Source organism: Alexandromys fortis, unplaced genomic scaffold (genome assembly GCF_014885135.2).
Source record: "Alexandromys fortis isolate MF-2015 unplaced genomic scaffold, M_Fortis_MF-2015_v1.1 scaffold_87, whole genome shotgun sequence".
Taxonomy (NCBI): domain Eukaryota; kingdom Metazoa; phylum Chordata; class Mammalia; order Rodentia; family Cricetidae; genus Alexandromys; species Alexandromys fortis.
This window is the reverse complement of record NW_026067971.1, coordinates 7,735,159-7,745,840: the sequence shown is the minus strand read 5'-3', so window position 1 is coordinate 7,745,840 and position 10,682 is coordinate 7,735,159. Positions and strand designations below refer to the sequence as shown.

At 35.9% G+C, this 10,682-nt stretch overlaps 1 protein-coding gene across 7 annotated transcripts in view; it reads right to left on the bottom strand.

Moving 5' to 3' along the window:
- Positions 1-1,491: 1,491 nt before the first annotated feature.
- Ccdc18 (coiled-coil domain containing 18) overlaps positions 1,492-10,682 on the bottom strand; it is a 111,229-nt gene continuing 102,038 nt past the window's right edge. For 5 of the 7 annotated variants that reach the window (XM_050155715.1, XM_050155719.1, XM_050155716.1 and 2 more), the window contains 2 exons: positions 9,893-10,093; positions 1,865-7,188 (listed from right to left, as the gene is read on the bottom strand). In XM_050155715.1, the coding sequence (XP_050011672.1) occupies positions 6,694-7,188; positions 9,893-10,093 (696 nt within the window). In that variant the 3' untranslated portion in view covers positions 1,865-6,693. The other 2 variants (XM_050155718.1, XM_050155721.1) reach the window with 2 other exon arrangements.

Sequence of the window (10,682 nt, the reverse complement as noted above, 5' to 3'; positions counted from 1 at the left end):
CTGCTCCATAACTGTAATTTTGCTGTTATGAATCATAATGTAAATACCTGCATTTTTCCAGTGGTCTTAGGCAACCCCTCTGGAAAGGTCATTCAATTCCCAAAGGATTTGCAACCCAGAGGTTGAAAACCACTGTTATAAGTATAATGATTTACTCAATACTCATAACGACCATTTGAGTTAGATACCATCATTATATTATGTAGTTGTGGGGTGAAGCACAGAAGAATTAAATGACCTATTTAGAGTGACACAGAAACTTAATGGCAGAGCCAGGCTCCAAATTGGTCCAGAGCCCACACTCCTGACACAGGATGGCACTGCCTCAATGATAGCACGTGATCCCTAGCACCTCACACGTGACGACGTGATGTCTGCTGAGTCCTCGCTCCGCAGGACTGCGCACCAGCACCTCTTCTGTTACTATCTTTACTTGTCCTTTCCTTGAATTGGTTTTAGATTTAATTTGGCTTGATTTTCTAGATTCTTAAGATAGAAACTTGGATCACTGATTATAAACTTTTTTAAAACCTAGTACAAGCACTTACAGCTAAAAATCTACTTTTACAGTAGCACACTACTACAATTTGAGCTCCATTTCACAAATTTAGCTGCTTATTAGCAATAAACCATAAATAATTGTAAGATTTCTTCCTCTGTGTCAAGAGTGTACATATACATAGCATTTCTGTTGGTTCAAGTCCAACCTGGCCTACATGGGAAGTGCTAGGCCAGCCAGGGCTACATAATAATGTATAATAAGACACTGTCAAAAAATCAAATTATTTATAATTAATAATTAGAAATCTGTCTCTTTTGGATTGCTATCTTCCTACATGAGACTTGGTTTTCAGGATTTTACTATTATACCACTAAGTAGGATTGTGTGTATGTGTTTGTTCTACTAAAGCTTTACTGAATTTATGTCTATAGGTTCTAATTTATTTTCACTAAATTTGAGGTATTTTCAGCTATAACTCTACTTTTCCATCCCATTTCTCTTCTTAACCTTAATGCTCTCCAAACATTATATATGCTCTTTTCATATTTATGCTAAGATTTTTTTCCTCTGGTTCTTCAGATAGGCTCTTTGCTCTTTAACCGTCTTTAAGTTAGCTAATCTTTCTGTCATTGACAATGGGTACCGTTTCTGTTATTCTCATCCTGGGTGTTCTAAACTTTCAAATATACTTTTTGGTTCCAGACTTTCTCACTCGGTGTTATTCAGGTTTGACTCCCAGCACCCACATGACTAATGACACATACTAAGGGCTTCAATGTCTAGTTCTTCGTGCTAACCATGTATAAATAGAGTCACTAACTATCTCTTAACACTTGCACTGATTAACTTTCTTTAGAACATGTAATTCTACCATCTAAAATGATTCTATCTGAAAACAGAAATGAGAATGTTTCTACTTCATAGGGCTGTTTTGATAATTAAATATAAAGTTCCTGATAAACATCAAACAACCAACAAGTCTGAAGAACTTATTAAGTGAGTGAATTCATATTACTAACTTAAGAAGTAAACATTACAAAACAGCAGATAATTCAGCAGCATGGCTAAAAATACAAACACTAAATTTACTTATTAGGTATTTTAGCCATTATCTTTATGTAAAAGGCAAAGACAAGGAAACCAGCAATTTTCACCAAAAATAATAAATTAATTAATTTCATTAAAAATATAATTATATCTTAGAAAGATTTCTTTTAAAATATTAAAAATAAAATTTATTCAAAAAAATAACAAAATAACAGCTTCTATGAAATATGCACTATATATAAAAACCAGTACAGTACCAATTCCATTTTTCATGACATAGACATCTTCTTTTAATTACAATTTTCCTCCCTAGAACGCAAAATAGATTAATATTATGAATATTAAAATTATAATTACTTAGCATTAAAATCTACCATAACATTCAAGCACATAATTTAAAGATAAAGCTGGAAATATTAACCAATTAAAAAAATCAGAAAATGTCAGTAATATATCACATGGTTATTAAAAAGCAAGTAATTCTGGTAATGCTAATATAGGAGCATACGGTTAAACCACGTTTTAAACTCCAGCTGGGAGGCATGAAAATTAGATGCAGGGCTGGAGAGAGGCTCAGCAGGTGAGTAGTCCTTTCCATTTCAGGACACCCAGGTCACAAGTGCCTGTAACCCCACATCCAGGGGATCCCATGCTTTCTTCTAGACTCTGAAGACACCTGTACTCACCTGTGCATAAAGCCATACCAAGACACACACACACACAATTAGAGATAACATCTCATTATGGTCTAGATTAACGCACACAGTAAAGGAAGGCAACCAGTGATATGAACACAGGAGAAATGAAGCCGACAGAGAGATACCTGCAGGTAAAGCAACACAGCACAGGAAAGAAGAAAGACAGATGAAGACTGAGGAGTAGTGTGGGACAACTGTCTGTATTCTGTCAATTATATTTTTAAATAAAATGCTGATTGGTCAGTAGCCAGGCAGGAAGTAGAGGCAAGGCAATGAGAACAGGAGAATTCTGGGAAGAAGGAAGCCCATTCCTCTGCAGTCCTGGCCCAGCCACAGAAGAAGCAAGATGTGACTGCCTTGCTGAATAAGATACTGAGCCACATGGCTAGCATAGACAAGAATAATGGGCTAATATAAGTTATAAGAGTTAATAAAGAGCCTGAGCTAATGGGCCAATCAGTTTATAACTAATGTAGACCTCTGTGTGATTCCTTTGGGACTTAACAACTGTGGGAACTGGGCAGAACAGAAATCTCAGTCGACAAAAGAGAGTTTAAAAAATGGGTCAAATCTTATCATACCTTGAATTGGAAAATATTGTCATGGTCTCATATGTTTCCTATCTTTGTTTCCCTTTTAGCTCATTTTGTCATTTCTCACAATCACTTTTTGTGAGCTCTTTACTGCCCTTTTTGGAAATAGGATGGACATGAGTAATATTTTATAAGTTCCTAATAGAGCTCTTAATAAATTTCCTTTGCTGTAGTCCAAAACAAAATTAGAATGGGAAGCTTGTTTTTTTTTTTTTTTTTTTTCCGGCAGAGAGAGTACTGTGCTCAGGTTAGCTTTCAATTTGTGCTCTTCTTGCCTTAGTGGGATCATGAAATTGTGTAACCATGACTAGTCAAAACAGGAGGGCGTCAGTTATAATTACCTGTGTAAGTGTGTGCTACATGTGAGAGCAGGTCTACAGAGGCAGACGGCCATCAGAGTCCCTCAAACTGTCAGCTCTGAACCGCGGGTACTCTGAGCCCTCTCTCCAGGCCCAGAACAGGAGCTCTTATCATGAGGTCTCTGAACAACCTGAATGTGTTCAGAGTTTTCCATATGTAAAACTTCTTTTGTTTGTTTGCTTGTTTTGGGGTTATTTTTTTTTAGTTGAGTTTTTGTCAGAGACAGGAGCCTGATTTAACATTCCTATGTGGAGGCTTTCCTATGAACTGGATTTCCAACCTAGGAAACAGACTGCTAACCACAGGAAAAATCAGTATTTAGGCTGTAACACAAGAAAGAAAGTTAATATTTATTAAATACTTTTTTGTGTGCACATTTAAGGTTTGCTCAGTTGTGCTAACTGTGCTTTAAGATGATATTCTCTCACCATAGCTAGAAAACAAATCTAGTGTCTCGTGCCCTCTTCAAACTAAACATTTGACAGTAAGGCATTCGCTATACATAACAAAACGAAACTGATGTATCAAGCAGTGCGTATTAAATCTGAACATGAAAGATAAAGGGAATTAAGTGTAGCAATAAAGAGTAAAGAATGGCAGTCAGGACAAAACGTTCTGTGGGTTCTCTTTACTGTGGTGCCATAAACGTCTACGCAATGTCTTCAGTCATGAACCCAGTGCTGCCCTAGACTGTGTGGGTAACCATCCATGAAACAGAAAAACAAAACTGAAAGCAACCCATCTCTAATCGAATAAATTATTTTTCTATCAGTCTGGCATACCAGGTTTTGTTATAACTATACTTTAAGTTTCCCTAGGATAAGAGAATTTTAAAATCCTGCTTTTAAACTGGAAATTAGTGTAATGCATACTTAACAGTACGCAAAATAAACTGAGAATCAGAACTAGCCTGTAGATCAAGGCTCTGTATCCTAATTGAAAAATTTCTTATGTAACATTTTATAAACCAGTAAGCATTTATTAATTCAACATATGTAAATGACTAAATAATAAACAATGATTTCAAAATTTCATTCAACAATTAACAATCTTAGCTATGAATCTTCTTACTTTCTTTTTAAAAGAAAGGTAACAGTAAATTAGGTAAGAAAAGACACAGGCCCTTAAGAAAAAGTATTGAGAAGATGTCTTCAGTTACTCTTAAGATTAAGGCACAATATATGTATGGTGAATTAGAGAAAATCCATTAAAACAACACAGTCAAAGCAATCAAGCCTCCTGAACTACATGAGTATAAAGTTCTAAGTACGTGGTTAATGCATTAAAACTCAGTAGAACATCATTTACAACAAACAAAACATCTGAGTACAGAACTCAACATTAGGGTTTATGAATCCAATTCTAAATTTAAGAACTGGCACTTGGGTGGTGGGGCGCACAGCTTTAATCCCAGCACTTGGGAGGCAAAGGCAGACAGATCTCTGTGAGTTCCAGGCCAGCCAGGGCTACACAAAGAAATCCTATCTTGAAAAAACTAATTTAAAAAAACAGCTATAGTATTTTGAATATTTTAATTTGGCACCAAACTTTCATGACAATTGAATAGGTAAGATGACATAAAAGTACATGTGTACAGTTTAATGGTGTACAGAATAAGAAATAATTTTATTAGTTGTACAGTATTTTCAAGTGTCTGCCTCTCCCCTGTCTCTTTCTACACTGTCTTACTATGTAGCTCAGGCTGCCTTTAATTCAGAGAAATCCACCTGCCTCTGTCTTCCCAGTGCTGGAATTAAAGTTATGGATCACCAAACCCAGCTGAAGTTCTCTCTGAACCCCATCTGAGAAAGCAGTGTCAAGGCCAGAACATGTAGGATCACTATTCACTAATATTCTCAATAGAGCACAGTGGGTAAGAGCAGGGACTCAGACTTTCATTGATACGATGGAGATAATAATATCACTACAATAGAAGAAATACTAAGCAGTATTAGTTACTATTACTGATATAATAGTATATATCACAGGGTTGTTTGAAGGATTGAGTTTATATTAAGAATTTAGAATAGTACCTTGTATATAGTCAATACTATATGTTATAATTACAAATTTATCATTTTGGGGTCAGATTTATCCTGTATAAAATATCATTATTTTTACCAAAACCAGTCTTGTGTATCTGTAGCACTAATTATCATTTGGGATCTCTGGGGGTTGGAGCCCAGCCAGGCTGCCTAGACAGATAGTCAAAAACAAATCAAAACAAAGCAAAAAACAAAACAAAACCCTCAAACTTCCATTACCTTACCCTGATTTAGATAGAAAAAGTTGTTTTCACAGAGACAATCAATAAAGAAATTTCTCTCCCGCCACTGTTTTCATACTCACACAGCCTGGCCTCCTGATCTCCTTAACATGTTTTGTTTCCAGTAAGGCTTGTGAACAATTTTGTACTTTTATTTTTTTCTTCTATTTCATAAAAGAATTGTTTTCCAGTTAACCATATTGAATCTTGAATTTTCTCTCCCTCCCTCCTTCAGATGGTTGGGGGTGGGGGTTTTACTATCTAGTCCTGGTTGTCCTGGAACTCAGAGATACACCTTGCTTCTGCCTCCCAAGTTGTTTTTGTTTGGTTGGATGGTTTGTTGTTTATTTTATTTTGTTTTGTTTTTGAACAATATCTCCTGTAGCTAAGGATGGCCTGGAACTTACTCAGTAACCTAGGACAACCATAAACTCTGGCCCTAGCAGCTCCCAGGTGCCAGGAATAATCCTATAACAATAATATATAATATTATTATGTACTACCATCTAATAATCCTATAAAGGTGAATGAATGCCCAGTGTACACAGAGCCGGAGAGTGAACCTAGGACTTCGGTCATACTAGGCAGATACCCTATCAACCGAATTACATTTCCATCCTAGAATCTTCAATTCTTGAACACTTCCTTAGAGCAAAATACTTAGGAAATGACTGTTTCTGTCTCAATTTATCCCACTGGTTTAACCCAGCATTATGGCTTTAAATATCATCTATCTGTTAATGATAAATAAATTCTAAACTTCATCTTCAGAAACTCACTTGCTCATTAATATCTCCCAGATACTATGCAAATATCTCCAATCTGAGGAAGCCTGAAACTTCTGGTCTCAAACACTTTGGATGAGAGAGGATCAATCTATATGGATTTTTTTAAAAAAAAAATTTTTATTATGTATATAGTGTTTTCTGCATGTATGCTTGCAGGCCAGAGGAGCGCATCTGATGGTTGTGAGCTACCATGTGGTTGCTGGGAACTGACCTCAGGACCTCTGGAAGAACAGTCAGTGCTCTTAACCCTGAGCCATCTCTCCAAACCCTATATGGGATTTTTTTCCCTCAAGTAATAAAATAATATCCATTGAAGAAAAAATATTACCTTTTCTCCCCTCCACCGCCCCATGAAGATCTTGAACCCAACAATTCTCCTTCTTCTCTCTCCTAAGTGCTGGGATCACAGGTATGCAACAATATGCCTGGTACAAATAACTTATCTGGTAATGTGTGAAATACATACCTGAGTTAAACCAGCAGCTGTCTGCGGAGAAGACTTTTTTAACAATCTCACTTCTTTGTTTATATATCTTAGCATTCCACTAAGAGTACTAAAGTCATTACTTTCAGAACTATCATCTTCCAGGTTATATGGGAGAGGTTTAGAGGAATCTGAACGGTTGAAAGCTAGGGCTTTACGACCACCTCCTGATGCTGAGGGCTGTTCTAATTGCATTTTATTTAAGTCCTGTAGCAATTCTTCAGAGAGATCTTCGTTGCCATGACTTTTAAAACTAAGGTCACTGGCACTAATAGAGCGACGCAGTTTTCTGCATTTGAAGAATGATATCTGAGAATGTTTGGCAAACTTAGGATCTTGACTATCAGGCATAATTTCTGTTAGAGCTGTAAATGAAGCTGGGAGAAACTTGGGGTCTTCTGTCTTTTCATGTCCCGAAATTTTGGCTTGCAATCTGGTTAATTCCGATTCCTGTAGAAAAATCAGTACATAATACATACTCAATATATTTCTGTTTAATAAACTACTATAAAATCATAGGTTCTTAGAAGTCATCTTGGGCCAGCCAGTGGTGGCGCATGCCTTTAATCACAGCACTCGTGAGGCACAGACAGGTAGATCTCCATGAGTTCGAGGCTAGGCTGGTCTACCAAGTGAGTACCAGGACAGGCTCCAAAGTTACAGAGAAACCCTGTCTTGAAAAAAAGCAAAAAACAAAAAGTCACCTTGATGAGCCTTTGTCTCAGTATGGAAACTCATGAGAAATTTACAAGTGTTTTTCAAACCTTCTACTGCTAAAGATAGCTGCCATTTAGAAAGAATTATATATTTTCATCTGAAAATTGCTTCCAATATTCTAATTTCATAAAAACTAGATTTCCCACATAGAATATTTTTTTAAATATTTATTTATTATTTATACAATAGTCTATCTGTGTGTATGCCAAAGGCCAGAAGAGGGCACCAGACCTTATTGCAGATGGTTGTGAGCCACCATGTGGTTGCTGGGAATTGAACTCAGGACCTTTGGAAGAGCAGGCAATGCTCTTAACCACTGAGCCATCTCTCCAGCCCCACATAGAATATTTTAATGTTAAAGATTTTAATCTTAGAGCTGGATTTCCCAAGTGCAGGAACTACAGGTGTACACCAGTTCACCTGGTTTTAAGTGGTGCTCAGGATCAAAGACAGGGCTTTTGTGCACGCTATACAAACACTCTTCCCACTGAGCTACATTCCCACAACAACTTACACCTACTTCTAATTGCTACAGTTACACCTTCGAAATTCTTAGATTAGCAGCCTTTATTTTTCCTCTTTTGTACTCTTTACATTAAAGCTAGCTAGGATTGACTTTGAGAGCTATGTCAACCATGAAAGAAATTCTGTTTTAAAACTAGTTATCACTCTACATTAGCTACATTAACTAATTACAACACATTCTCTAAGATTTCTTTATCTATGGCTTATTCAAGAACAGCTACTATTCAGATGGGTGAAAAGATGGTTCAGCAGGTAAGATGGTTCAGCAGGTAAGAACACTTGCTGCTCTTGCGGAAGAACTTCTTTGGTTTGTAGTACCCACAAGAAGGTTTACAATCATTGATGACTCCAGTTTGGGGAATCTGTTTCTGTCTCTGGCCTCTGTGAGCACTGTATGCACATGGTGTGCACATATATATGCAGCTAGAATGCTCAGAGGTAAAACATAATCTCTCTCTCTCTCTCTCTCTCTCTCTCTCTCTCTCTCTCTCTCTCTCTCTCTCTCTCTCTCTCTCTCTCTCTCTCTCCAAGACAGGGTTTCTCTGTGTAGCCCTGGCTGTCCTGGAACACACTCTGTAGACATGAACTGCTTCTCTTTTTAAATTAATGCTACCATTCAATCAATATTTTGGCAGTTTCATAAATACCCAAACTTAAAATGTGAATGGTTGCCACCAGCAATCAAATTGCACTAATTTCATGGAGAGTAATTAGTGAGTAAGCAAAATAATTACACTAACTAGGGATACAATGTAGACTATTATAATATTTGAAGGTTTTTCTTTTTACAATGAAGATCTTTAATTTTGTGCAAATTTTATAAACTTCCAGAACACTAAAAAAAAGTGGCTTGACCAGACGCTCAACCTAGGACTTCATACATGATGCATGCTGGCCAAATGTTCTATCGCTGAGCTATAACCCCAGCAGTAGGAATATCATCTTAATAAAAGCACCAATAGTGCTCATTCTTTTTTGTTTGCTTGTTTTTCAATACAGAATTTCTCTGCGTTCTGATTGTCTGGGAACTCAATCTGTACACCAGTCTGGTCTTGAACTCAGAGATCCACCTGTCTGCCTCCCATGTGCTGGGATTAAAGGCATGCTTCCCAACTGCCTGGCCAAACATACATACACATGCAAACATACACATACATAATGTTTAGCCTACACATTCTATTAATGCAGTATACTGAATCCAGAGCATCCTACATGCTAAGCACAAACTATGACACTGAGCTGTGTTACCAGGTCCTAAATATAATTTTAGATCATGTCTATTCATATGTACATAATACTATAAATATAAACTGTACTATAAAAGAATGACTCAACTAAGTACAGAACTAGAAATATATATAAGGTATTGTTAGTTTTATTTCTTTTTTAGTAACTTCTACTTTGCTACTATTTTATTCTTTTGTAAAGGTTTCAATGATAACTTTACTTCATTAGCAGTTTTAAATGAGTACTTAAATATCCATACTGTTAATTTCAAACTCCAAACTGCCATAATCAAAACAGATGAAAAGACAGCCTAAGTCATTTTAAAACATCTGTATTTAAACCCAGTATAAAAGAAGTTCTGAATATAATGTTATATTTTTATTTTATAATTTTCAAAGGAACTTTACTGATTTTAAAAAATGCTTCAAAATTTTTTTAAGGCACATCAGGTATAAAACCCACTATAGTAAATGTTATAAATGGAAGTGTTTATATTTAACATATGAAAATTATTTTGGGGTAATATGATGCATATCATACTAACAACATCTCATTTTTGTCTTTTAAAGAAGAGGTATTTTGTTTCAAGTCAATAATACATCATGAAGACCTCTATAAGAGAGAAGAACAAGAAAAATAATCTACTGTTCACCAATGTTATTTCATTACTTTTATGTTTACTTACTTTAATAAGCAATGCTTCATTTGCAGCTTCGATGACTTCATTCCTGTCTTGAACTTGTTGATGCAAATTGCTTACTGTATCCTGAGCTTCTTCTAATTCTAGTTTTGCTTTCTCTAGTTGTTCATTTAGCTGTTGAACAGACGTCTTCTGAGAATCAGCAGAAACCTTCCACTTTGCATGATTCTCTTGATGTGAAATCATCTTTAAGTCCCAAAAGTGTAAAAAGAAAATAGAGTGAAGTTGTTTCAACAACATTCTAATAGTTGCCACTATTATTTTTCTTAAGAGATCAAATTTATAGCTATAAACATCTGATTTGACACTAATATTCAAAGAGAAAAGAGAAAAGAACACATTCTTACATTCACTTAACAGTTAAACATATACCAAATTTGGATTATGATTTACCTAAATAAACTATAATGAATTTTTTTAGACAACTGGAGAAATCTGAACAATTACTGGACATTGGATTGGGTGTGGTGGCACATGTCTTGCAGAGGCAGGTGGATCTCTTTGAGTTCCAGGACAACATTGACCACGTAGTGAGTTTCAGGACATCCAGGGCTTATACAGAGAGACTCTGGCTCAAATAACAAACAGCTAAAGCCAAACCAAATGAAAAAAAAAGAAGAAAAAAAGAAAGAAAGAGAGAAAGAAAGAAAGAGAAAAAGAAAGGAAGAAAGAAAGAAAAACAAGAGACAAAGTGAAACATCTCTGGCTTCATAATGATGGTGGTGTTGAACACCAGGGAGCAAATTAAAAATGGATGATATCGTCAGGCAGTGGT